Source organism: Mauremys mutica, chromosome 15, assembly GCF_020497125.1.
Source record: "Mauremys mutica isolate MM-2020 ecotype Southern chromosome 15, ASM2049712v1, whole genome shotgun sequence".
Lineage (NCBI taxonomy): Eukaryota > Metazoa > Chordata > Testudines > Geoemydidae > Mauremys > Mauremys mutica.
In genome coordinates this window covers 38,188,554-38,214,204 of record NC_059086.1, presented here as the reverse complement: position 1 = coordinate 38,214,204, position 25,651 = coordinate 38,188,554, and the positions used below count along the sequence as shown (strand labels likewise).

The window sequence follows — 25,651 nt, the reverse complement described above, 5'->3', positions numbered from 1 at the left end:
CTTCCCCTCCGCCCCTTTTCTTTGTCTAGCGCCTGGGCAGAGGTGTCACCTCCCCTCCCCCAGGCCTAGCTCATGTTACTGCTGAATACCTGCATCTCACCTAAAATCCTCCCTGCTCTCCCCTCCCCCACACAGACAGCCCCTACTCCACCACAAGAGCACCCCCTACTGAGCCCCCCGACCCACAGCACAGCACCCCCCCAGCACCCCGCCCCGATTGCAAAGGGAGAGCGCCCCCTACTGAGCCCCCCGACCCACAGCACGGCGCCCCCCACCCCGACTGCCATGGGCGAGCACCCCCAACCTGCTCCCCACAGCACAGCCCCTCCCCCCAGTGCCTGGCCCCCATTGCGAAGGGTGAGTGCCCCCTACTGAGCCCCCCAACCCGCTCCCCACAGCACAGCCCCTCCCCCCCAGTGCCTGGCCCCCATTGCGAAGGGTGAGCACCCCGTACTGAGCCCCCCAACCCACTCCCCACAGCACGCCCCCCCAATTCCCACGGGAGAGCGCCCCCTACTGAGCCCCCCAACCCACAGCACAGCCCCTCCCCCCCAGTGCCTGGCCCCCATTGCGAAGGGAGAGCACCCCGTACTGAGCCCCCCAACCCGCTCCCCACAGCACGGCGCTCCCTAGGTGGGGGGGTCGGGGGGGCAGGGGGACACACACACATGGAAACCACCACTAGGCCTTTACATCAAAATACCTGACGAGCCTTTATTTCATTAGTTAATTAATCAACACCAGACGGACAGACGGGGCGGGGGGCGTTACTGAATGGACTGATAGAAGCAGGGGGAACCAGGGGGTGGGGGACAGAGCTAGGGTAGTGGGGGAAATGGGGGGTTCTGAGCTGGGGGGGCCAGAGCCCTGGGGACAATAGGGGGCTCGGAGCTGGGACACTGGGGGGCAGAGCCCGGGGGGGGGAATAGGGGTCTTGAAGCATGTCGGGGGGAGCCGTCACCCCAATGGGGGGGGCAGTTGGCTTGTGGGGGAGAGACGTGGGGCCCAGGGATAAGCCGGCCTGCAGAGGGAGGGGTCATTGGGGGGCAGAGATTGGGGGGCAGCCCCTCCCCGGCGCCCACAGGCTGGCTACATTCAGAGACGGACGGGACATGGGGGATGTAACCCCTCCCCCGCCACATTAGCACTCACTGGGCCCTGGGGGGGGTGTCCCCGTTACTCAGGCAGATACCTCAGCAGGGGCTCCCCCCCATATGCCCCCCTCCGCCCCCCAACAGCTGCCTCCTCCTCCTCTTCCTCCGTCCTCTTGGCCCGCTGCAGCTGGGGTGCCCCCGCCTCGGGGCCCTCCCCGTCACCCCCCAGCCGCTTCACGCGCAGCAGGGTGGGGGGGTCTTCCTCCAGCCCCCGGCGCAGGCGTCTGGGGTGGCGGGGGGGTCGCATCTCGCCACCCCCCGCGAGGATCCGGCCCACCAGGTACCTGCGAGCCAGAGGAAAAACAGAGCTAGAACCCAGGCGTCCGGGATCCCAGCCCCTCCGCTCTAACCACCAGCCCCCATTCCCCTCCCAGAGCCGGGGAGAGAACCCAGGAGTCCTGGCTCCCAGCCCCCCCTGCTCTAACCACTAAATACGCCTCCCCTCCCAGAGCCGGGGAGAGAACCCAGGAGTCCTGGCTCCCAGCCCCCCCTCCTCTAACCACTGGACCCCACTCCCCTCCCAGAGCCAGGGAGAGAACCCAGGAGTCCTAAATCCGAAAGCCCTACTGGGCCACACGGCCTTTTCCCTCTAGGGGGCGCTGACCCCCATGCGGCCCCAGTGGGGATGGGACTGGGTGCCTCAGGGGGGTGGGGAATGGGGCCCGGGGCCCGGCCCTTCTCCAGGCACCTCAGCATCTCCGCATCCATCTCCCCAGGCTCCTCATCACCCGGCTCGTCCTGGTGGTTCTCGTAGGCCCCGTCCGTCCGGTAGCGGCTCAGCTGGGGTGGGGGCGGGGCCCGGGGCCTGGGGGGGGCGCCCGCCCCGGTCTCATCGTAATCGGGGTACGGGGCCCCCCTGGCCTGGTCCCACAGCTGCAAGAGGGAGGCCAGGGGGACCGATTCCTGGAGGAGGCGCTGGAGGGCCAGGGCGGCCTGGGCCCCGTCCTGCCTCCAGCGGCCACCGGGGGGCGCCTCCTGGAGCCACGGGGTGCCCCCCGGCTCGTCCTCCCGCCACCGGCCCGCAGGGGGCGCCCCCAGCCTCTCCAGCGCCTGGGCCAGCAGCTCGTCCTGGGCCAGCGGCCCCAGCCGGGGGTAGTAGATCTCGTTGGCCAGCCCCATCTCCCCCTCGTAGGGAGCCCCCCGCAGGTCCCGTCGGAATCGCCGAGGGCCCCCGGCCGCCTCGTGGGGCAGCGCCCCCCTGGGGCCGGCGGGAAGAGCCTGTGGGGAAAACACCGAGAGAAAGAGGCAGAGAGGTGAATGGATGGTACCCAGCGAACCCAGGAGTCCTGGCTCCCAGAACCCCCCGCTCTAACCACTAGCCCCCACTCCCCTCCCAGAGCTGCGAGAGAACCCAGGAGTCCTGGCTGCCAGAACCCCCACCCCCCGCTCTAACCACTAGCCCCCACTCCCCTCCCAGACCAAGAGAGAACCCAGGAGTCCTGGCTCCCAGCCCCCCCCCGCTCTAACCACTGGACCCCACTACCCTCCCAGACCAAGAGAGAACCCAGGAGTCCTGGCTCCCAGCTCCCCCCCCCCCCGCTCTAACCACTGGACCCCACTCCCCTCCCAGAGCCGGGGAGAGAACCCAGGAGTCCTGGTTCCCAGCGCCCCCCCCCCACATCCTGCTCTGACCACCAGACCCCGCTCCCCTCCCAGAGCCAGGAGTGCTGCTCCTTTCAGCACAGGGCAGCTCCTCGCCTTTTCCAGCTAATGGAGGGGGGTGGGTCAGCAAATGGGGGGGCAGGTCTGGGAGATGGTGGGGGAGGGGCATCTCTGCAGTGATCCCCCCCCCCCATGTGTGTGTGGCAGCCGGGCTCTGCAGGCTGAGTCACTAGGAGTGCGGGGGGGGGGGGGGTTGGCTGGCAGCTGGGGGAGAGGGGGTGGGGTTTGTGGGGGGTGGCCTCCCAGGCATCACGGGCGGCCCGTGTCTGCGGCTGGCGGGGCCCCTTCTCGTTCTTTCTCTCTCCCCCCCCCCCCCCCCGCTTGCCCTCCCCCCTGCGCAGGGCTCCTGGCTCCCGTCTGCCGCTGAAATGCAGCTGCTTCTGGGGCGGAGTGCGACAGTGACACAGAACCCCCCATCCCCCTCCGTCCTCTGGACCGCCCATCCCCCTCACACACCCCATCCCCCTAGACCCCCGAACATACCCCACCCCCGACTTCCCATCCTCCTCAATTATCCCAGTCCCCAGCCCCCCAACACCCATCCCCCTCACACACCCCGATCCCCATCCCCCTAGACCCCACACGACCCAAACACCCCGATCCCCATCCCCCCTAGACCCCCAAACGCAGCCCACGCCCTTTAGACACCCCACACCCACCTCGATCCCCCTCAGCGCCACCGTCTCGACTGAGAGGGGGAATTCACAGCAGCCCCCGCCCCGATCTCCTGCGCCGGGGGGCTGGGGCTGGGCCTCAATGGAGGTGGGGCAGCCCCAGAGATGGGACCATCAGCTCCCCCACGAGACTCCCCTGGGTCCGGGTACATCCCCCGCCCCTCCCCGGAGACCATAATAAGGACTGGGGGGAAGGGGGCGTGGGGTTCGCGTAGGGGGGGAGAGATGGGGTGCCGGGGGGGCGATGAGGGGAGCTGGGGGTGCCGGGGGGTGCCGGGGGGGTGAGGGGAGCTGGGGGGAGCCGGGGGGGAGAGGGGAGCTGGGGGGTGCCGGGGGGGGTGGGGGGTGCCGGGGGGTGTGAGGGGAGCTGGGGGTGCCGGGGGGGGTGAGGGGTGCCGGGGGGTACCGGGGGGGATGAGGGGAGCTGGGGGTGCCGGGGGGTACCGGGGGGGGTGAGGGGAGCTGGGGGTGCCGGGGGGTACCGGGGGGGTGAGGGGAGCTGGGGGTGCCGGGGGGGGTGAGGGGAGCTGGGGGTGCCGGGGGGTACCGGGGGGGTGAGGGGAGCTGGGGGTGCCGGGGGGTGCCGGGGGGCGCAGGGGGGGCGAGGAGGGTGCCGGGGGCAGGTGGGGAGAGATGGGGCGCGGGGCTCGGGGGTCCCGGGTCCCCTCCCTACCTTCCCGGCGGCGGGGCGCAGCGCGCAGAGCAGAGCCGCCAGCATCAGGGTCGGAGCCATCGCGCAGGGACCGGACCGCGGGGAGGGGGCGACACGGACCGGCGCAGGGAGCAGCCGCTGCAGCGAAACCAGCCCCGCCCCGAGCCCCGCCCTCCCCGCTGCATCCAGCCCCCCATCCCCCCCGATCCTCCCCGCTGCATCCAGCCCCCCCGGGATCCCCCCCCTGCATCCAGCCCCCCCCCCGGATCCTCCCCCCTGCTTCCAGCCCCCCCCCCCGTTCCTACCCCCCGCATCCAGCCCCCCATCCCCCCGGATCCTCCCCCCTGCACCCAGCCCCCCCCCCGGATCCTCCCCCCTGCATCCAGCCCCCCATCTCCCCCCCCCTGCATCCAGCCCCCCATCCCTCCGGGACCCCCCCCGCACCCATCCCTCCTGCATCGCCCGCTGATCGTACCCCTTGCATACACCCCCCCCTCCCCCTGCATCCCGCCCCCTGCCTCCACCCCGCCATCCCCCCCGATCCTCCCCCCTGCATCCAGCCCCCCCCCGATCCTCCCCCCCCTGCATCCAGCCCCCCCATCCCTCCGGGACCCCCCCCGCACCCCTCCCGCCCGCATCCCCCCCGGATCCTCCCCCCTGCACCCAGCCCCCCCCTCCCCCCCGATCCTCCCCCCTGCATCCAGCCCCCCCCCCGATCCTCCCCCCTGCATCCAGCCCCCCCCCGATCCTCCCCCCCCCTGCATCCAGCCCCCCCATCCCTCCGGGACCCCCCCCGCACCCATCCCCCCCACCCCCCCGATCCTCCCCCCTGCATCCAGCCCCCCCATCCCCCCCCTGCATCCAGCCCCCCCTCTCCCCCCCCCTGCATCCAGCCCCCCCATCCCTCCCGCATCCCCCCCGGATCCTCCCCCCTGCATCCAGCCCCCCCCATCCCCCCCGATCCTCCCCCCTGCATCCAGCCCCCCCCATCCCCCCCGATCCTCCCCCCTGCATCCAGCCCCCCCCATCCCCTGGGATCCCCCCCCCCTGCATCCAGCCCCCCCATCCCCGGGATCCCCCCCCCTGCAGGGGCTGCGGGTCGGGAGCGGGGGGCACAAGCAGGGCTGGGGGGGGCATCTTGGTCCCTCCCTGATCATTAATTTCTGCTTCCTGCAGCACCCATTGCCATGGAGACAGAATGACTCATTTATGAATGGGAGGGGGGAGAGAAAGTGCATGATGGGATAGACCCAAGGTGGCCTCACTCCCGCACCCCCGCCCATCCTGGCCGGTGCCCCTCACTCCCGACCTGCAGCCCCTGCTCCCCACAGCCCTGTCCTCCAGCTCTGCCGGTGCCCCTCACTCCCGACTTGCAGCCCCCGCTAGCCCAGCCCTGGGCTCCCCCCCAGCTCTGTCGGTGCCCCTCACTCCCGACCTGCAGCCCCTGCCCCCCACAGCCCTGTCCTCCAGCTCTGCCAGTGCCCCTCACTCCCGACCCGCAGCCCCCTGCTACCCCAGCCCTGGGCTCCCCCCAAGCCCTGCCAGTGCCCCTCACTCCCGACCTGCAGCCCCTGCTCCCCACAGCCCTGTCCTCCAGCTCTGCCGGTGCCCCTCACTCCCGACTTGCAGCCCCCGCTAGCCCAGCCCTGGGCTCCCCCCCAGCTCTGTCGGTGCCCCTCACTCCCGACCTGCAGCCCCTGCCCCCCACAGCCCTGTCCTCCAGCTCTGCCAGTGCCCCTCACTCCCGACTTGCAGCCCCCGCTAGCCCAGCCCTGGGTTCCCCCCAGCTCTGCCAGTGCCCCTCACTCCCGACCCGCAGCCCCCCGCTAGCCCAGCCCTGGGCTCCCCCCAAGCCCTGCCAGTGCCCCTCACTCCCGACTTGCAGCCCCTGCTAGCCCAGCCCTGGGTTCCCCCCAGCTCTGCCAGTGCCCCTCACTCCCGACCTGCAGCCCCTGCTAGCCCAGCCCTGGGTTCCCCCCAGCCCTGCCAGTGCCCCTCACTCCCGACCTGCAACCCCTGCTCGCCCAGCCCTGGGCTCCCCCCAGCCCTGCCGGTGCCCCTCACTCCCGACCTGCAACCCCTGCTAGCCCAGCCCTGGGTTCCCCCCAGCCCTGCCAGTGCCCCTCACTCCCGCCCCGCAGCCCCCTGTTGCATTTGGCAAGTCTCCGACCCCCCCCGTCACTGGCGGGTGTTGTGAGAGCTGTAAATACAGGGAGCCGCAGCGTGAGCAGCCGGGGCCGATGAGCCCTGGGGGAGGCTGCATCTCACTGTCTGCTCGGGAATGAATTAGTTATGGCAGAATCCATTAGTGCCCATTTCTTCTCTGCCGCCTTCCCTGGTTCCCGGCCCAGCCCCCTACGACCTCAGTCCTCGGCTGCCGAACTGAGAGAGTCCAGGTCAGCACTGAGCTGCGGCCACCTCTGGGGCGGGGCAGCTGAGGAACAGCCACACATAACGCCACACGGGGACGGCTTGCCCAGCACTGTGATGCGGCCACCTCTGGATGGAAGGATGGATACATGGAGTGTTGGGATGGAAGGATGCATGGATGGATGAGGTGTCAGGCTGGATGGATGGAAGGCTGGATAGGGTGTCGGGATGGATGGGGTGTCAGGATGGGGTGTTTGGATGGATGGAAGGATGGATGGATGGGGTGTCAGGATGGATGGATGGAAGGCTGGATGGGGGTGTCAGGACGGGGTGTTTGGATGGAAGGATGGATACATGGGGTGTCAGGATGGGGTGTTTTGATGGAAGGATGCATGGATGGATGGAAGGATGGATGGATGAGGTGTCGGGATGGATGGATGGAAGGCTGGATAGGGTGTCGGGATGGATGGGGTGTCAGGACGGGGTGTTTGGATGGAAGGATGGATGGATGAGGTGTCGGGATGGATGGATGAAAGGCTGGATAGGGTGTCAGGATGGATGGGGTGTCAGGACGGGGTGTTTGGATGGAAGGATGGATGGAAGGATGGATACATGGGGTGTCAGGATAGGGTGTTTTGATGGAAGGATGCATGGATGGATGGAAGGATGGATGGGGGTGTCAGGATGGATGGGGTGTCAGGACGGGGTGTTTGGATGGAAGGATAGATGGATGGATGGGGTGTTGGATGGAAGGATGGAAACATAGGGTGTCAGGACGGGGTGTTTGGATGGAAGGATGGATACATGGGGTGTCAGGATGGGGTGTTTTGATGGAAGGATGCATAGATGGATGGAAGGATGGATGGATGAGGTGTCGGGATGGATGGATGGAAGGCTGGATAGGGTGTCGGGATGGATGGGGTGTCAGGACGGGGTGTTTGGATGGAAGGATGGATGGATGAGGTGTCGGGATGGATGGATGAAAGGCTGGATAGGGTGTCGGGATGGATGGGGTGTCGGGACGGGGTGTTTTGATGGATGGATGGATGGAAGGATGGATAGGGTGTCGGGATGGATGGGGTGTCAGGACGGGGTGTTTGGATGGAAGGATGGATGGAAGGATGGATACATGGGGTGTCAGGATGGGGTGTTTTGATGGAAGGATGCATGGATGGATGGAAGGATGGATGGGGGTGTCAGGATGGATGGGGTGTCAGGACGGGGTGTTTGGATGGAAGGATGGATGGATGGATGGGGTGTTGGATGGAAGGATGGAAACATAGGGTGTCAGGATGGGGTGTTTTGATGGAAGGATGCATGGATGGATGGAAGGATGGTGGATGAGGTGTCGGGATGGATGGATGGAAGGCTGGATAGGGTGTCGGGATGGATGGGGTGTCAGGACAGGGTGTTTGGATGGAAGGATGGATGGAAGGATGGGGTGTTGAGACGGAAGGATGGATGGATGAGGTGTCGGGATGGATGGATGGAAGGCTGGATAGGGTGTCGGGATGGATGGGGTGTCGGGACGGGGTGTTTTGATGGATGGATGGATGGAAGGATGGATGGATGGGGTGTTGGATGGATGGATGGATGGAAGGCTGGGTAGGGTGTCGGGATGGATGGGGTGTCAGGACAGGGTGTTTGGATGGAAGGATGGATGGATGGATGGGGTGTTGGATGGAAGGATGGATACATGGGGTGTCAGGATAGGGTGTTTTGATGGATGGAAGGATGGATGGATGAGGTGTTGGATGGATGGATGGAAGGCTGGATAGGGTGTCGGGATGGATGGGGTGTCAGGACGAGGTGTTTTGATGGATGGATGGATGAGGTGTCGGGCTGGATGGATGGAAGGCTGGATAGGGTGTCGGGATGGATGGGGTGTCAGGACGGGGTGTTTTGATGGATGGATGGAAGGATGGAAGGATGAGGTGTCGGGATGGATGGATGGAAGGCTGGATAGGGTGTCGGGATGGATGGGGTGTCAGGACGGGGTGTTTTGATGGATGGATGGAAGGTTGGATGGATGAGGTGTCGGGATGGATGGATGGAAGGCTGGATAGGGTGTCGGGATGGATGGGGTGTCAGAACGGGGTGTTTGGATGGAAGGATGGATGGATGGGGTGTTTTGATGGATGGATGGATGGAAGGCTGGATAGGGTGTCGGGATGGATGGGGTGTCAGGACGGGGTGTTTTGATGGATGGATGGAAGGATGGAAGGATGAGGTGTCGGGATGGATGGATGGAAGGCTGGATAGGGTGTCGGGATGGATGGGGTGTCAGGACGGGGTGTTTTGATGGATGGATGGAAGGATGGAAGGATGAGGTGTCGGGATGGATGGATGGAAGGCTGGATAGGGTGTCGGGATGGATGGGGTGTCGGGACGGGGTGTTTTGATGGATGGATGGATGGAAGGCTGGATAGGGTGTCGGGATGGATGGGGTGTCAGGATGGGGTGTTTGGATGGAAGGATGGATGGATGGGGTGTTGGATGGATGGATGGATGGATGGATGGATGGAAGGCTGGATAGGGTGTCGGGATGGATGGGGTGTCAGGACGGGATGTTTGGATGGAAGGATGGGGTGTTGGATGGATGTGGTGCCTGGGGATCGATGGGGTGTCTGGGGATGCTGCGAGGGCGATAGAAGGGGGTGGATGGGGTAACACAAGGAGGCAGAAGAGGGCGGTTCTGACCCAGGACCCCCCCCCCACACACACCGGAGACAGGGTCTGTAACGGTGCAGCAGAGGGGTGAAAAGCAGCCCCCGGCTCCCCAACCCGTGCTGAGGTAAGGGGTGGATCCGGGGGTGGGTGGGTTCTGAGGCTGTGTATTGAGGTGCGGGTTTTGTCCGTGTTGTTGCGTGTATGTAGGACACCTGTGCCTATCTTGCTGGGTGTGACTGTGGGTGTGTATCTATTTTGTGAGAAACGAATAGGACATGGGGTCTTTCCCCCACAAAGCCGGGGGTAAAAACCCAGGTGTCCTGGCTCCCCCCCCCCATCCGTGTTGTTTATCTTCCCATCCCTGAGAGCTGGTTATATTCCCACAGGGGTTGGAGATTTATGGATTTGTTATTTCCACCTCTGCTGCCCTCTCCTTTGAACCCAGGCGTCCGGGCGGGGAAATCAGGAAGCCAAGGCCCAGCGGCTGCCTCACCTCTGACCCCCCTCCCCCACTTTCATCTCCTGCCAGCTCCGGTACCTGCTGAGCTGGGGCCTCCCCCTCCCCCCAGCCGCACAGAGCAGGACTCCTGGGTTCTCTCCTGGCTCTGGGAGGGGAGTGGGGTCTACTGGTTAGAGCAGGGGGGCTGGGAGCCAGGACTCCTGGGTTCTCTCCCTGGCTCTGGGAGGGGAGTGGGCTCTAGTGGGTTAGAGCCGGGGCGGGGAGAGGCTGGGAGCCAGGACTCCTGGGTTCTCTCCCTGGCTCTGGGAGGGGAGTGGGGTGTGCTGGGTCAGAGCTGCGGGGCTGGGAGCTAGGACTCCTGGGTTCTCTCCCTGGCTCTGGGAGGGGAGTGGGGTGTGCTGGGTCAGAGCAGGGGGGCTGGGAGCCAGGACTCCTGGGTTCTCTCTGAGGCCCTGGGAGAGGAGTGGGCTCTAGTGGGTTAGAGCCGGGGCGGGGAGAGGCTGGGAGCCAGGACTCCTGGGTTCTCTCCCTGGCTCTGGGAGGAGGGTGGCGTCTAGCGAAGTGGAAAAGTGCCTTAAAGAAGTTGCTACGGCAATTCAGTGTCAGAGCCCGAAATAAAACCCAGGAGTCCTAGCTCCCAGCAACAGCCCCCCACCTCCCCACTCTAACCACTAGCTCCCCCTCCCCACTTGTCTGCAGGGAGGGGTCACTCTGACGCATCCGGTCATTCGCTGGCTCACTTTCCACTCACCCAGCCAGAAGCCAAAACCCAGAAAAGCCCGGGGCTGGGCGAGCAGGGGGTGCGGGTCGGGATTGAGGGGCACTGGCAGAGCCGTGGGGAGGGGACAGGGCTGGGGGTGCAGAGGGCTGCGGGTCAGGATTCAGGGGCACCGGCAGAGCTGTGTGGGGCGAGTTCTCTAACCATTACACCTGCTGTTCCTACCCTGATGTCTGGCTGCAGCCCAGTCCCCGCTGACGGTCGTGCGGCGGATGCACCATCGAAGGGCGTCTCAGGAGACCCACGCAGATTCTCCACGTCGGAGAGTAAGTGCCTGTCTCATTGCAGCTCCTCAACTCATAAGGAGAATTCGTCTGGCGCGGAGGTGCAGCCACCTCTGGGGCGGGGCAGCTGGGGAACAGCCGCACATAACACTGCACAGGGATGGCTCGTGCGGCGCGGAGATGCAGCCACCTCTGGGGCGGGGCAGCTGGAGAACAGCTGCACATAACGCTGCACAGGGAGGGCTCGTGCGGCGCGGAGATGCAGCCACCTCTGGGGCGGGGCAGCTGGGGAACAGCTGCACATAACACTGCACAGGGATGGCTCGTGCAGCGCGGAGATGCAGCCACCTCTGGGGCGGGGCAGCTGGGGAGGCGCCGCACAGCGGATGGGGCTGCTGCTGACAGTCTGGTTGCTCCCAGGGGATGTGGATTGTCCCAGCCGGAGATCTCTGCCTGAGGAAGAGGTTCAGCCCAGCGAGGAGACATCGCTAATTCTCCTGCCCCTGACCACTGAGAAAGCAGGGAGAGGTATGAGGGAGTGGGGGCTAGTGGTTAGAGCACGGGGGGGGGGGAGGGCTGGGAGCCAGGACTCCTGGGTTCTCTCCCCAGCTCTGGGAGGGCCGTGGGGGCTAGTGGTTTAGAGCAGGGGGGGCTGGGAGCCAGGACTCCTGGGTTCTCTCCCCAGCTCTGGGAGGGCCGTGGGGGCTAGTGGTTTAGAGCAGGGGGGGCTGGGAGCCAGGACTCCTGGGTTCTCTCTCCAGTTCTGGGAGGGCCGTGGGGGCTGGTGGTTTAGAGCAGGTGGGGCTGGGAGCCAGGACTCCTGGGTTCTCTCCCCAGCTATGGGAGGGCCGTGGGGGCTGGTGGTTTAGAGCAGGGGGGGCTGGGAGCCAGGACTCCTGGGTTCTCTCCCCAGCTCTGGGAGGAGAGGGGGTCTGGGGGGGCGGGGCTGGAAGCCAGGACTCCTGGGTTCCATCTCCGTTGTCCCCTCTGCTTTCAGACTCGCCACCCCAGCCCTCGGGGGGCCCTGCGGTCACCCGCTGCCCTGAGCGCTGGAGGGACCAGGCTTTGCTCCCTGTGCTCCCGGTGGCTCCGGCCCGGCGGGGGAAACAGCGTCTGGGCTCCACCGCGTCTGTCTGCAGCCACCAGAGCTGTAAATCCACCGCCTCGCACATCCAGGAGGTAGCTGGGGATGGTGAGTGCGGGGCTGGGCTGGCAGGGGCTGCGGGTGGGGAGTGAGGGGCACCGGCAGGGCTGGACTGGCAGGGGCTGCGGGTCGGGAGTGAGGGGCACCGGCAGGGCTGGGCTGGCGGGGGAGAGGAGCCCAGGGTTGGGTTCGGGTTGCCGGTTTCGCCCACAGTTGGGCATCAATTTAGCATCCGCCCAGGGTACCCTCGGGAGCTCGTTAACTCAATTATTATTATGGCCATTTCCGCCGAGATAGAAAAACAAACAGTAAGGAGGCTGGGCTGGGAGCCAGGACTCCCGGGTTCTTTCACTGGCTATGGATGGGGAGTGGGGTCTAGTGCTTAGAGTGGGGCGGGGGGTGTTGGGAGCCAGGACTCCTGGGTTCTTTCACTGGCTATGGATGGGGAGTGGGGTCTAGTGCTTAGAGTGGGGGGGGGTTGGGAGCCAGGACTCCTGGGTTCTTTCACTGGCTATGGATGGGGAGTGGGGTCTAGTGCTTAGAGTGGGGGGGGGTTGGGAGCCAGGACTCCTGGGTTCTCTCCCCAGCTCTGGGAGGGGAGTGGGGTCTAGGGGTTGCGGATGGCCCGGGATCCCGGACTCCTGGGTTCTCTCTTGGGCTCAGCTCACCCTCTGCCCCCCCTTTCTCTCCCCCAGACTGCTGCGCTCACTGCGCCCTGGCCTGCCTGTTCTGCGAGTTCCTGGCGCTCTGCTCCCTGGCGCTGGACGGGCTGGGCTGCGGGACGCTGTGCCTGGCGGGGGGGTGCTGTGCCGGGGGGGACCCCGCAGGGCAGGGCTGCGGAGGAGGCGGCTGCCCCTGCGGAGGGGGGTGCGGGCTCCTCCAGGACTGCTGCGACTCCGCCGACTGCCTGGAAATCTGCCTGGAGTGCTGCTCCATCTGCTTCCCCAGCTGACCCAGGGCTGGGGCTCGGACCCCCATCCCAAAGAACCCCCCCACTAGGTAAGGGCCCCCCGCCCTCATCATCCCACCCCATTGCTTTCTGCTCCTAATCTTGGCTCTCTACGGGCTAAGCCCCGCCCCATCCAATGATGTCATTGGATGGACCAAGTCACGCCCCCATGAAGGGTGATGTCACCCAGTGACCCAAGTCACACCTCCACTCATGACGTCATTCAATGAGACAAGGGCTATTGGCTGCTCACCGGGCAGGTCCTCACAAGGCAACAAGCCCCACCCATCTTACTGGGGCCTCATCAGAGGTGGTAAGCCACGCCCACAATGGTGATGTCAGAGTAGAACAAGCCACACCCTATCTACTGTGATGTCATCAAAGGGTCTGCCCAGGTGTCTAGGCAGTGACACCTTCAAATAGCCCCAGCAGGGGGGCGGGGCCTTCAGGAAGCCACACCTCTAGGCAGTGATGTCACTGAATGCTTGGGTGTGGTTGCCAGAGCTCCTCCTCCTCTGCTGTGATGTCATCAAATGGACTCAGATGTCACAAGGTGGAGGAGTATTAACCCCGTGGGTGCTGTCCCCAGCTCTGCCGGTGCCCCTCACTCCCGACCCGCAGCCCCTGCCAGCCCAGCCCTGGGCTCCCCCCCAGCTCACTCACGGTGGGTGCCGTGTCTCCCAGGAGGAGGGATAATTGGGGCTGGGTTGGGGCAGATTCCCTCGGGAGAGCTGGAGACTTTGCTGTGAGTCCTGGTTCCACCATTCTCACCCTCGCAGAGACGGGAGGATGCCATGGCCCTGAAGCTGCCCCCCCCCAGGCCTTAAAGAGCAGCAGACAAAGGGGGAGCCCCCCCCCCTGTTCATTCTCTTTTAAATAAATTGCATGAGCGCTTTACGCCGACCTCGTTTTTTGGAGGGGATGGGTTGTTGGGCTAGAACTCCCAGCATGCACCGCTCCTGATTGCCCCCCCCCGCTAGAAATTCCTGCAATTGGCTCCCCAAGGAACTGCAAATCCCAGCGTGCACTGCACCTTATCCTCCCCAGGGAACCACAAATCCCAGTATGCAATGCGCCTCGACCTGCCCCCCCTCACCCCAGGGAACTACACATCCCAGCATGCATTGCTCTTGCTGGGAGGGGTTTTGCGAAACACTGCGGCTCCAGGAGCCTAGGGCACTGCAACGCCTAGAAGGCAGGGCCCCAGGTCAGATGACCCATGGAGACTACAATTCCCACCATGCAGTACTGCACTTACACTGCACATGCGCTGATCGAATGAGGGGGAGGTTTTTTGCGCCTGCGCAATAGGGTAAACTTCACTGGGCTAGGCCTCCTGCGCAGGCGCAGTGAACGCGAGCCGTTCTCTGCGCAGGCGCACTGAGGAAAACCCGCCGCCGTCAGCCCAGCTCCGTTCTCCATAGTTCCCAGTTCACGGAGGCTGCCCCCCCCCCGCCCGACTCCGTCCCCCCCTAGCGCCGCCGCCCTAGCTTCCGCTTCCGGCTTGGGAAACAACCACTTCCGGTTCGGCGCCGTCTCTTCGCGCGGCTTCGGTCGCGTCCGGCGCGGTAAGCAGCGGTCGGGCAAGGAACGTTGTGCGCCTGCGCCGCCGGTGGGCAGGCGGGTGCCCGTGCGCATGCGCGCAGCGGGAGGCGGGGGAGCACGTTTCAACCGCCGCGGGCAGGTTCCCGTGCTGCGCGTGCGCCGCGGCTGCACCCTGTGCGGTGCTCGGACGTTGGGCCTCAGGGCGCATGCGCAGAGGCGATACCTATTAAGGTGGGACCTACAATAACTGATCACGTTGGATGGGGGGGGTGTGGTGTTTGCTAAAGGAGGTTGCCGCTGATATATTATTGTAGGCCCTACAATAATATATGTAACATTTGATTTATTCCTGGTGGGGATGGATTCAGCACCTTGGGACAACACAACTGACTTATTGTAGGACCTACAATAACAGATCCATAATTTACCAGGACTCTGGGTCAATCTTACCAATTAACGCAGGGCCTACTGTCACAAGTGTGTAATTAATTTAACTCCAGTGACAATATACATATTCATGGAGGGCTGAGAATCATGTATCCACATTAATGCAGAACCTGTGCGAACATACTTCATTAACGCAGGGCCTAGAATAATATGTCTCTACTTAATTTGGATCCGGAAAATAAATGATATGAAAGAAATTGCAAGGTGATTGCGGGAGAGAACGTTACCAGTCAACAGAGACCCCTCACCTTGGATACGTTTCTTAGGACAAAGATGTAGAGAAAAGCAAAGAGAATAACACCACAGATAAGGTGACAAATACTACAGGGTGAAGCTGAAAAGGTCTTTAGAGAGCGGTTATGGAGAAGGTGAGGTCGGCATCGCGTGCGGAAGAAGTGGATAAATCTGGGGATTTTCTAGTGACAAGCGGTGGGTGAATCAAAAGGGAAAAGCTTCACTGCCAAAGAAACTTGGTGGCGGGGCAAGGAAGTAAAAGAAGGGTTAAAAGATAATGGGGAAAAGTTTAAACCTGTCAGAAGAGTCGGGGGAGCCATACAATAAATTTACAACTATTATTTAAGGACAGTCTCTACTACATTCTCAAGCAGTATTTTTCTTACTTTGCCTAGCTGTAAATTTTGCTTATTATCGATGGAAATATTTTTTTCGTCTGTTGGTGGGTGTCTGGTAAAATCAATGGAGGGGAGCGATAGCTCAGTGCAGTGGTCCCCAAACTTTTTTGTCTGGCGGGTGCCAGACAAAGGACTGTGGCGGCAGTCGAGCATCCACCGAAATGCCGCCAAATTTCAGCGGCATTTCAGCAGATGCTCGACCACCAGCCAGGATGCGGACCCCTGGCTCAGTGGTTTGAGTGTTGGCCTACTAAACCCAGGATTGTGAGTTCAATCCTTGAGGGGGCCACTTAGGGATCTGGGGCAAAAATCTATCTGGGGATTGGTTCTGCTTTGAGCAGGGGGTTGGACTAGATACCTCCTGAGGTCCCTTCCAACCCTGAGATTCTGTGTTTACTAAGATTCACCATTTAAAGAAAACTCTGATCATTCCATGCCTAAAGATAGGCTAGAAGAGGATCTTGATGACTGTTTGGAGATACGTATTGGAGAATCAGGCACTCAAAATAAACATGTGATTTCAATAGTGTGGACACTCAAGAATTAGCCTTGAAGCTAGATGGGCAGGTAATACCAAAAATGAAAAGTTTCAAGTATCTTGAGTTCCAGAATCTGGGGAAATACAGGACTAAATTAGAGCTAGAATAATAAAATACCTGGTTAGACGGAGAGAAGTGGTGCAGTACGTATCAGGAAGATACTGATACAATGAAAAGGGTAAGTGCAGAAAACGCTGTTCCGTCCGTGTTAGTGCACCGGGGCATCAAAGAAGAAACGTGAGGAAATGATCTATTCTGCAGAAACGCACACAATGAGGTGGATGAGTGGTGAAAACAAGGACCATGCGAGGGATGTGTGTGTCGGAGACATACTCAAAGTAACCCCCATAAAGGAAAAAAAGTCCCAGATCAATTGGTCACAAAAGCGCAGGCTGGACAGTTATGTGGGTAAGAGAGTCCAGAAGATCAGGACTGATGGAAAAAGACCGAGAGGCCAACCCAGGAAGAAGTCGGGTGATAGAAGATATGAATTGAGCAGAGCAGTTTGGAGAGAGACGACTTGTACAGTGGAGTCTGTTTGATTAGATAAGGAAGACGACTTAATTTGAGGCTTGTATCAATAAATCATTTCAGGTAGGGCCTACTATAACAGAGCCACATCGACCTGGCTTCTTTCTCAGTGCGCCTGTTATTTAGGATTGCAGGGTTTTGATTTTTGTCGGTAAATGTCGATTTCACTGCCCACATTGACGGAAAAATATTTCCAGCGATAATAGTCTAAATTCCCAGCTAGGCAAAGTAAGAGAAATCCTGCTTGAGACCTGCTTGAGGAGATTGCTGGATAGCCGAGGAAGAATTGCTCCTCCCTGATTTTGACAAAATATACACGGGCCAGAAGTATGTTAATAAACTTACTGCAAACGAGCTGGTCGCTAACTCTGCGAAACGGACTGGTGACAACGCTGCTGGCGTTTGTATGTTTTGACCTGTGGAGTTGACAGCTTGTAACGAGTATAAAGCTTTAACGTCATTAAGCAATCGTCTCACCCGGCCCATGATTTCCTGCAACTGCAAAAGTCTAAATTGATAAAAATAAAATGCGCGAAGCCCGTAATTTTGTGAACCTGTGAATATTTAAATGGATGAAACCAGAAAAAAGCACTTAAAAATAAATGTTGAGATTATCCATTGAAATTATACGAAGAAGTCTATTTCTGCCAAGCCTCCCGTTATTGTAGGGCCTACAGAAATTTGGTCCACTGCCACTGTACCTATTAACGTAGGTGCCTCTGGTGTCTGAGGCTCACGCTACTAGCAGCCTACCTCAGTTTCCCTCTTTCAACTAGTCAAAACTTCAGCCAGGTTTTTCTTGGTTAGAATTACCCCCCCTGGGGTTTGTGACGGGTTGCCCCCCCTGGGATGTCACCCGGTGTGCTGGGACACCCCTCAGTCTACCTGTCCTGCCAGCCTGGGCCCCCTTTAACCTGTCTTGCTGAGCCAGACTCTTAAAACCTCTTCACGCACACACAGCCTGGCTGGCCCCAGTTCTTTCCCCCCGTAGTCATCTTGGGTGGGGTAGCCGGGGAGAACTGACGACCAGGATTACCTCACTCCCCACCCTGAAATGGGATTGGCATGAGGCGGGAGGCCTGTGTTTCCCCAGTCTGACCCCCCCTTCCCTTACGGTGGAAGTTACAAGAAGTCCCAGGTAACGGTTTAGGATCCGGTGAGAGGATCACGGCGTCCATGAGGCCGGGGCAGTATGGAGGGGACGCAGGAAGGCCGAGCTTTTCACAGTCCGTTGTCCTCGCTGACGGGCCGTTCGCCCCGTCTGGCTTTTCCCTCGTTGGCGTGAGCAGGGGGCGTCACCCAAGCCAGCACAGTTGAAATACAGATACAGAGTCAATATTCCCAACTTCAGATACAGAAATTTGAGTCCTGGGCCATTAAAATTATTTTGAAAGGGCCCCCGATAATATATCCATGTTCATTTAGGTCCAGGGCCATTATACCTGTTAGTGTAGGGCCTACAGTAACATATTGGGGTTCATTTAGAACCTGTGTCCATATATCTATTAATGCAGGACCTACAGGAATAGAGCCCTAATTAATTTGGCTCCAGTGCCATCAGACCTATTATTGTAGGGCCTACAGTAACGTCTCTCAGCTAATTCCGTCTCAACTGCACAAAAGTATTTTCGTTAAGAGGCGAACACCCCCAGTGCCAAGCCGGGAAGGGGGGGTAACTGGCCCTCCTCCTTTGCCCTCCAGGCCTGGGGGCGTCGGAGCCGAAATGGGGCGCTCGTCGAAGGACAAGCGGGACATCTACTACCGCCTGGCGAAGGAGGAGGGCTGGCGGGCCCGCAGCGCCTTCAAACTCCTGCAGCTGGACGAGGAGTTCCAGCTGTTTGAGGGTAAACTGGGAACCGGCCCCAGCCCCTTCTATTAGGTGTATTACGGTAGCCCCCAGCTGTTGTGCCGGGTGCTGCACAAAGCCTGTGGGAGATTGGGGTCCTGTTGTGCTGCCCAGTCTCTTGGGAGAGAACCCAGGAGTCCTGGCTCCCAGCCCCCCTGCTCTAACCCACCAGCCCTCACTCCCCTCCCAAAGCTGGGGAGAGAACCCAGGAGTCCTGACTCCCAGCCCCCACTCCCCTCCCAGAGCTGGGGAGAGAACCCAGGAGTCCTGGCTCCCAGCCCCCCTGCTCATTCTCTCCCTGCAGGGGTGCGCCGGGCGGTGGATCTGTGCGCTGCCCCGGGCAGCTGGAGCCAGGTTCTGAGCAGGAAGCTGAAGTGAGTTGGGGGTGTGGTGGGGGGGGGCTGGAGGCGGAGGGAGGATGGGTGGGGGGGCTGGAGGCGGAGGGAGGTGGGTGGCAGGGGGTGGGGGGGGCTGGAGGCGGAGGGAGATAGGTGGGGGGGGCTGGAGGCGGAGGGACATGGGTGGGAGGGGGTGGGGAGGCTGTAGGCGGAGGGAGGATGGGTCGCGGGGATGGAGGCGGAGGGAGATAGGTGGCAGGGGTTGGCGGGGTTGGAGGGGGAGGGAGATGGGTGGGGGGGCTGGAGGCGGAGGGTGATGGGTGGGAGGGGTGGGGGGGCTGGAGGCGGAGGGAGATGGGTGGCAGGGGGTGGGGGGGCTGGAGGCGGAGGGAGATGGGTGGGAAGGGGTGGGGGGGCTGGAGGCGGAGGGAGGATGGGTGGGGGGGCTGGAGGCTGAGGGAGAAGGGGGGGAGGGGGTGGGGGGGCTGGAGGCGGAGGGAGGAAGGTATCGAGGGGTTTGGGGGGAGGAGGGGGAGGGAGGTGGGTGGCAGGGGGTGGGGGGGGCTGGAGGCGGAGGGAGATGGGTGGGGGGGCTGGAGGCGGAGGGAGATGGGTGGGAGGGGGTGGGGGGGCTGGAGGCGGAGGGAGATGGGTGGCAGGGGGTGGGGGGGGGGCAGGAGGCGGAGGGTGGATGGGGGGGGGGGCTGGAGGCAAAGGGAGTTGGGAGACAGGGGGTGGGGGGGGCTGGAGGTGGAGGGAGATGGGTGGCAGGGGGTGGGGGGGCTGGAGGCCGAGGGAGGTGGGTGGCAGGGGGTGGTGGGGGGATGACGAGTAGGGAGATGTGTGGGGGGGGCTGGAGGTGGAGGGAGATGGGTGGCAGGGGGTGGGGGGGCTGGAGGCGGAGGGAGAGGGGTGGGGGGGCGGGCGGCGGAGGGAGATGGGGGGGGGGGGGGGGGGGGGGTGGGGGCGGGGGGAGATGGGTGGCAGGGGGTGGGGGGGGGCTGGAGGCGGAGGGAGATGGGTGGGGGGGCTGGAGGCGGAGGGAGATGGGTGGGAGGGGGTGGGGGGGCTGGAGGGGGAGGGAGATGGGTGGCAGGGGGTGGGGGGGCTGGAGGCGGAGGGAGATGGGTGGGGGGCTGGAGGCGGAGGGAGATGGGTGGCAGGGGGTGGGGGGGGCTGGAGGCGGAGGGAGGATGGGTGGGGGGGCTGGAGGCGGAGGGAGATGGGTGGGGGGGCTGGAGGCGGAGGGAGATGGGTGGCAGGGGGTGGGGGGGCTGGAGGCGGAGGGAGGATGGGGGGGCTGGAGGCGGAGGGAGATGGGTGGGAGGGGGTGGGGGGGCTGGAGGTGGAGGGAGATGGGTGGCAGGGGGTGGGGGGGCTGGAGGTGGAGGGAGATGGGTGGGGGGCTGGAGGCGGAGGGAGATGGGTGGCAGGGGGTGGGCGGTGCTGGAGGCGGAGGGAGATGGGTGGCAGGTGGTGGGGCGGCTGGAGGCGGAAGGAGGATGGGTGGGGGGCTGGAGGCGGAGGGAGATGGGTGGCAGGGGGGGGCTGGAGGCGGAGGGAGATGGGTGGCAGGGGGTGGGCGGGCTGGAGGCGGAGGGAGAAGGGTGGCCTGGAGGCGGAGGGAGGATGGGTGGGGGGGCTGGAGGCGGAGGGAGATGGGTGGGAGGGGGGGCGGGGCTGGAGGCGGAGGGAGATGGGTGGCAGGGGGTGGGGGGGCAGGAGGCGGAGGGCTATGGGTGGCAGGGGGGGGGGGGGTATGGAGGCGGAGGGAGATGGGTGGCAGGGGGGGGGGGGGATGGGGGAGGCGGGCGGAGGGGTGGCAGGGGGTGGGGGGGGCTGGAGGCGGAGGGAGATGGGTGGCAGGGGGGGGGCTGGAGGCGGAGGGAGATGGGTGGCAGGGGGGGGGCTGGAGGCGGAGGGAGATGGGTGGGGGGGCTGGAGGCGGAGGGAGATGGGTGGCAGGGGGTGGGGGGGGCTGGAGGCGGAGGGAGATGGGTGGCAGGGGGTGGGGGGGGCTGGAGGCGGAGGGAGATGGGTGGCAGGGGGTGGGGGGGCTGGAGGCGGAGGGAGATGGGTGGCAGGGGGTGGGGGGCTGGAGGCGGAGGGAGATGGGTGGCAGGGGGTGGGGGGGCTGGAGGCGGAGGGAGATGGGTGGCAGGGGGGGGGCTGGAGGCGGAGGGAGATGGGTGGCAGGGGGTGGGGGGGGCTGGAGGCGGAGGGAGATGGGTGGCAGGGGGTGGGGGGTAGCAGGGGGCGATATGGGGTAGATGGAGGAATGGGAGGGGGAGGGGGTGGAAGGTGAAGGCGGGGCAGGGAGGGTCGCAGTGGTTTGGGGGGGGATAGGACGGGCCTGGAGGGGGGAGGGGAAGCAGAGCAGAAAGGGGCGGGGCAGGGTGGGGGGAGATGGGGCAGGAGGGAGTGGGGCGGGAGGGGGAAGGGCCCCCCCAGGCTGTCTCTCACCCCCCATGTCCCCCAGGGGCGGTGCTGGGGAGGGCCCTGACTCCGTGAAGATCGTCGCAGTCGATCTCCAGGCCATGGCTCCGCTCCCGGGGGTCGTCCAGATCCAGGGGGACATCACCAAGGTATGTGGGGGGGGGCGCCGGCCCATTCCCCCCGCCCCCTCCCCGATCCGAGTCCGTCCGTCCCGACCCGTAACCCGGCCCGTCTGTCCCCCGCCAGGTCTCCACGGCGCAGGAGATCATCCAGCACTTCGAAGGGCAGCCGGCCGACCTGGTGGTCTGCGATGGGGCCCCCGACGGTGAGTGGGACCAGCCCCCTGGCTCCAGGTGGGAGGGGGGCGGGAGGCCCCTCGTTGGCGCCCCCTGGAGGGCACCGCGTGGGGTAGGACTGGGCCCCACTGAACCCCCTCTCCCCTCCTGACTTGCAGTGACCGGCCTTCATGATATCGACGAATACATCCAAGCGCAGCTGCTGCTAGCGGTGAGTACCCCACCCGGACGCAAGGGGGCGCCCCCTGCCGAGCCCCGCTCCCTGCGGCGCGGCGCCCCCTCTTAGGTGATTCCATCCCCCACTGCAGTTTCAATCGCTACCTGTCCCAAATGGCTGTTCCCAAGCTGCCCCGCCCCAGAGGTGGCTGCATCTCGGCGCCGGGTGAGCCATCCCCATCCGGCGATATGTGTGGCTGTTCCGCAGCTGCCCCGACCCAGAGGTGGCTGCATCTCAGCGCCGGGTGAGCCATCCCCATCCGGCGTTATGTGTGGCTGTTCCCGAGCAGCCCTCCCCAGAGGTGGCTGCATCTCAGCGTCGGGTGAGCCATCCCCATCCGGCGTTATGTGTGGCTGTTCCGCAGCTGCCCCGACCCAGAGGTGGCTGCATCTCAGCGCCGGGTGAGCCATCCCCATCCGGCGTTATGTGTGGCTGTTCCCGAGCAGCCCTCCCCAGAGGTGGCTGCATCTCAGCGCCGGGTGAGCCATCCCCATCCGGCGTTATGTGTGGCTGTTCCCGAGCTGCCCTCCCCAGAGGTGGCTGCATCTCAGCGCCGGGTGAGCCATCCCCATCCGGCGTTATGTGTGGCTGTTCCACAGGTGCCCCACCCCAGAGGTGGCTGCATTTCAGTGCCGAGAGAGTTGTTCCTTTTTTATTAAGGATTTTGGCATTAGTTGATAATTTCTCCTTCTCATTCCAGGCTCTGAACATCACGACCCACGTCCTGAATAAAGGAGGCACCTTTGTGGCCAAGGTAAATATTAGCCCCTCTAAGAAGCCCCGGGGTCCTAGCCGAAGGGGTAAGAGCCGCAAGGGGGGGGCTCGCCTGGTGCTGAGATGCAGCCACCTCTGGGGCGGGGCGGCTGGGGACCAGTGCCCCCTAGCTGGAGCCGTGGCTCAGGACGATTGGAGTTGTAACTGGGGGAGTTAGGGGGTGATGCCGGGGGCAGCATGCTGGGGGGGTGCTGGGCAGGGGTGCTCTCCCCTGGCAGTCAGGGCCGGGCGCTGGCGATGCCGTTGGCACCGTCCCTGCGCTGCCCCCTGCTGGCCTGTGACCCTGTCCCCACCTCCGTGCCCCAGATCTTCCGGGGGAAGGACGTGACGCTTCTCTACTCCCAGCTCCGCATCTTCTTTCCCGACGTCACCTGCGCCAAACCCCGGAGCAGCCGAAACTCCAGCATCGGTGAGGGCAGGACCGGGCGCCCCCGTGGGATTGCAGAAGGGGGCAGATCCGGGGGTTGGGAGGGTTGCGGGGGGCTCAGCAGGGGCACTCTCCCCTGGCAGGCAGGGCTGGGCAGTAACGGGCACCGTGGGCCGGGGGGCTCAGCGGGGGGAGCTCTCCCCTGGCAGGCAGCGCTGGGGGCTGTCGTGCTCCGGGCAGCGGGGGGGGGGGCTCAGCGGGGGGGCTCTCCCCTGGCAGGCAGCGCTGGGGGCTGGGGGGTGCCGTGCTCCGGGCAGCGGGGTGGGGGGCTCAGCAGGGGGGGCTCTCCCCTGGCAGGCAGCGCTGGGGGGTGCCGTGCTCCGGGCAGCGGGGTGGGGGGCTCAGCAGGGGGGGCTCTCCCCTGGCAGGCAGCGCTGGGGGCTGTCGTGCTGCGGGGTGGGGGGCTCGGCAGGGGGGGCTCTCCCCTGGCCGGCAGGGCTGGGCAGTAACGGGCACCGTGGGCCGGGGGGGCTCAGCAGGGGGCACTTTCCCCTGGCAGGCAGCGCTGGGGGCTGTCGTGCTGCGGGGCGGGGGGCTCAGCGGGGGGGGCTCTCCCCTGGCAGGCACGGCTGGGGGGTGCCGTGCTGCGGGGTGGGGGGCGCCGCGGGGGGGCTCTCCCCTGGCAGGCAGCGCTGGGGGGTGCCCTGCTCCGGGCAGTGGGGTGGGGGGCTCAGCGGAGGGGGGGCTCTCCCCTGGCAGGCAGCGCTGGGGGCTGGGGGGTGCCCTGCTCCGGGCAGTGGGGTGGGGGGCTCAGCGGGGGGGCTCTCCCCTGGCAGGCAGGGCTGGGGGGTGCCGTGCTGCGGGGTGGGGGGCTCAGCAGGGGGCGCTCTCCCCTGGCAGGCAGCGCTGGGGGCTGGGGGGCCGAGCAAACAGGCACCATGTTCTGTGCCTCCCCCGGCTACACTGGGTCCTGAGATGCCCAAATCTGTTCTGTCTCGTCCCCGTGGGCCCCCCCTCGCCAGCCGCGCCAGGTGCCCCCGGCCCTTGCCAAGGGGACGTGCACCGGGCAAAGCTCCGCGCTGGCTCAGAGCTCGGCTGCGCTCCGGGGCGATTCCCTCTCCCCGGGCGGGTGTGTAACAGCGACGCCCTTCGCCACCCGCCGCCTGGCGCAGGGCTGGGAACCCACAGCGGGGGGCAGGGCCTGCGGGCGGGCGCCCCGAGTCGCCGCCCCCCCAACCACATCTCTCCCGCCTCCAGAGGCCTTCGTTGTCTGCCGGGGCTACTGCCCGCCCGAGGGCTACATGCCCAATATGTCCAACCCCCTGCTGGACCATTGCTACGGTGAGGAGCGGGGCTGCAGAGAGTGGGGGGCCGGGGGGCACCGTGGGGCGGGGCGCAGGCTCAGCAGGGGGCACCGTGGGGCAGGGCTGGGGGGCACCGTGGGGCAGGGCGCAGGGCTCAGCAGGGGGCACCGTGGGGCAGGGCTGGGGGGCACCGTGGGGCAGGACGCAGGGCTCAGCAGGGGGCACCATGGGACAGGGCTCAGCAGGGGGCACCGGGGAGCAGGGCTGGGGGCACTGTGGGGCAGGGTGCAGGCTTATCAGGGGGTGCTCTCCCCTGGCAGGCAGGGCTGGGGGGCACATGGGGCAGGGTGCAGGGCTCAGTAGGGGGCACCGTGGGGCAGGGCTCAGCAGGGGGCACCGTGGGGCAGGGCTGGGGGGCACCGTGGGGCAGGGCGCAGGGCTCAGCAGGGGGCACCGTGGGGCAGGGCGCAGGGCTCAGCAGGGGGCACCGGGGGGCAGGGCCGGGGGGCACCGTGGGGCAGGGCTCAGCAGGGGGCACCGGGGGGCAGGGCTGGGGGGCACCGGGGGGCAGGGCGCAGGGCTCAGCAGGGGGCACCAGGGGGCACCGGGGGGCAGGGCCGGCTCTTGCTCACGTCTGTCCCTTTCCAGATGTGGATTTTAACCAGCTGGAAGGTCCCAACAGGATCATTGTCCCGTTCTTGGCCTGTGGGGATCTGAGCGCCTACGACTCGGACCGGACGTATCCCCTCCAGGTGAGGCTGCAGGGATGGGGCGGGAGCCCGGTGTGGGGGGGGGCACGGGCGGGGGGGGGGAATCGCAGGCTTGGGGGGGATGGGGCGGGAGCCCGGCCGTGGGGGGTGGGCGGGGTGGGGAATCACAGGCTGGGGGGGATGGGGCGGGATCCCGGCAGTGGGGATGGCAGGTGGGTTTGCTGGCCCCCCACTCTCCCCCCCTCTCTCTCTGGCCCCCTCTGCAGCTGGCCCCAGGGAAGGAATACAGCTACGTGCCCCCCCTCCAGCCCCCCATCCGGCCCCCCTACCAGGAAGCCTGCTTCTTGAAGAGGAACAACCTATTGGCTAAGGAGCCCGGGCCGGCCCCATTGGAGGAGGCCGCCCCCGCCCCCACGTATGGGTCAGCGCCGGAACCTCAGGGCTGCCCCCCGGAGGCGGCTGTTGAAAACGTCCTGGCGTCTCTGTCCGTGTCACCCTAGCACAGGGGTGTGGGTGTGTGTCTGTGTGTGTGTGTGTGTGTCGGGGATGAGCCCTGCTCCACATCTGTGAAAAGAGCATTTTAATTTAACCCTTTGTGGCCGGTCTTTGCTGGGGGCTCTTCCTCCCCCACCCCCCCGGCCTCTGTTTTAATAAAGACTCACGGAGATGAAGCACCGTGGCAATCTTCCCCTTCAGGGATATCCTGGAGCAGGGAGTTCCGCTGGTTAACGGCGGCAGCTTCTTCCCGCGGTTCTTCCTTTAGCCCCTTTGAAGCCGGCACTGGAGAGACTGTGCCAGCCGGTGTTGCTTTATTTTGGGGGGTAATGACGCGCCCCACAGCTCTGGCCCGCTCCCCCGCGGCCCTCTCCAAGCCCAGAAGAGAGCGACGGGCCCCGCCCCACAGAGCTGCTGGTCTGCGTACTCTGAGCCTC

The 25,651-nt window shown here is 64.7% G+C and overlaps 3 protein-coding genes across 5 annotated transcripts; 2 read left to right on the top strand and 1 right to left on the bottom strand.

The window, feature by feature from the left end:
* Positions 1-712: 712 nt before the first annotated feature.
* On the bottom strand, positions 713-14,294 carry LOC123349872 (proSAAS-like). Of its 2 annotated transcripts, none has more exons than XM_044988136.1 (3): positions 14,224-14,294; positions 1,843-2,372; positions 713-1,438 (listed from the first exon to the last, which is right to left on the bottom strand). In XM_044988136.1, the coding sequence occupies exons 2-3, from the start codon at positions 2,271-2,273 to the stop codon at positions 1,177-1,179; spliced, it is 693 nt and encodes a 230-aa protein (XP_044844071.1). In that variant the 5' UTR covers positions 2,274-2,372; positions 14,224-14,294; the 3' UTR covers positions 713-1,176. The 2 variants fall into 2 exon arrangements, with proteins under 2 accessions (XP_044844071.1, XP_044844070.1); XM_044988135.1 differs by lacking the exon at positions 14,224-14,294 and adding an exon at positions 4,164-4,291.
* Positions 10,504-13,547, top strand: LOC123349878 (myoD family inhibitor domain-containing protein-like). The gene is made up of 4 exons (XM_044988143.1): positions 10,504-10,686; positions 11,065-11,172; positions 11,642-11,836; positions 12,484-13,547. Exons 1-4 carry the CDS (start codon positions 10,590-10,592, stop codon positions 12,738-12,740), a joined length of 657 nt encoding a protein of 218 aa, XP_044844078.1. The 5' UTR covers positions 10,504-10,589; the 3' UTR covers positions 12,741-13,547.
* On the top strand, positions 14,146-25,391 carry LOC123349854 (putative tRNA (cytidine(32)/guanosine(34)-2'-O)-methyltransferase). Of its 2 annotated transcripts, none has more exons than XM_044988095.1 (11): positions 14,146-14,305; positions 18,133-18,275; positions 18,582-18,651; positions 21,095-21,200; positions 21,298-21,376; positions 21,506-21,558; positions 22,265-22,318; positions 22,645-22,747; positions 23,963-24,046; positions 24,658-24,761; positions 24,986-25,391. In XM_044988095.1, the coding sequence occupies exons 2-11, from the start codon at positions 18,155-18,157 to the stop codon at positions 25,217-25,219; spliced, it is 1,008 nt and encodes a 335-aa protein (XP_044844030.1). In that variant the 5' UTR covers positions 14,146-14,305; positions 18,133-18,154; the 3' UTR covers positions 25,220-25,391. The 2 variants fall into 2 exon arrangements, with proteins under 2 accessions (XP_044844030.1, XP_044844029.1); XM_044988094.1 differs by lacking the exon at positions 14,146-14,305 and adding an exon at positions 14,380-14,513.
* Positions 25,392-25,651: the final 260 nt, after the last annotated feature.

Excerpts from the sequence above, each read along its gene's own strand:
- LOC123349854 (XM_044988095.1), top strand. The coding sequence starts at position 18,155 with ATGGGGCGCTCGTCGAAGGACAAGCGGGACATCTACTACCGCCTGGCG. Across the intron at positions 18,276-18,581 it reads GGAGTTCCAGCTGTTTGAGG|GGGTGCGCCGGGCGGTGGAT; the intron begins GTAAACTGGGAA and ends CTCTCCCTGCAG. Across the intron at positions 21,201-21,297 it reads TCCAGGGGGACATCACCAAG|GTCTCCACGGCGCAGGAGAT; the intron begins GTATGTGGGGGG and ends GTCCCCCGCCAG.
- LOC123349878 (XM_044988143.1), top strand. The coding sequence starts at position 10,590 with ATGTCTGGCTGCAGCCCAGTCCCCGCTGACGGTCGTGCGGCGGATGCA. Across the intron at positions 10,687-11,064 it reads CAGATTCTCCACGTCGGAGA|GGGATGTGGATTGTCCCAGC; the intron begins GTAAGTGCCTGT and ends GGTTGCTCCCAG. Across the intron at positions 11,173-11,641 it reads CACTGAGAAAGCAGGGAGAG|ACTCGCCACCCCAGCCCTCG; the intron begins GTATGAGGGAGT and ends CTCTGCTTTCAG.
- LOC123349872 (XM_044988135.1), bottom strand. The coding sequence starts at position 4,223 with ATGGCTCCGACCCTGATGCTGGCGGCTCTGCTCTGCGCGCTGCGCCCC. Across the intron at positions 2,373-4,163 it reads TGCGCCCCGCCGCCGGGAAG|GCTCTTCCCGCCGGCCCCAG; the intron begins GTAGGGAGGGGA and ends TTTTCCCCACAG. Across the intron at positions 1,439-1,842 it reads ATGGATGCGGAGATGCTGAG|GTACCTGGTGGGCCGGATCC; the intron begins GTGCCTGGAGAA and ends TCTGGCTCGCAG.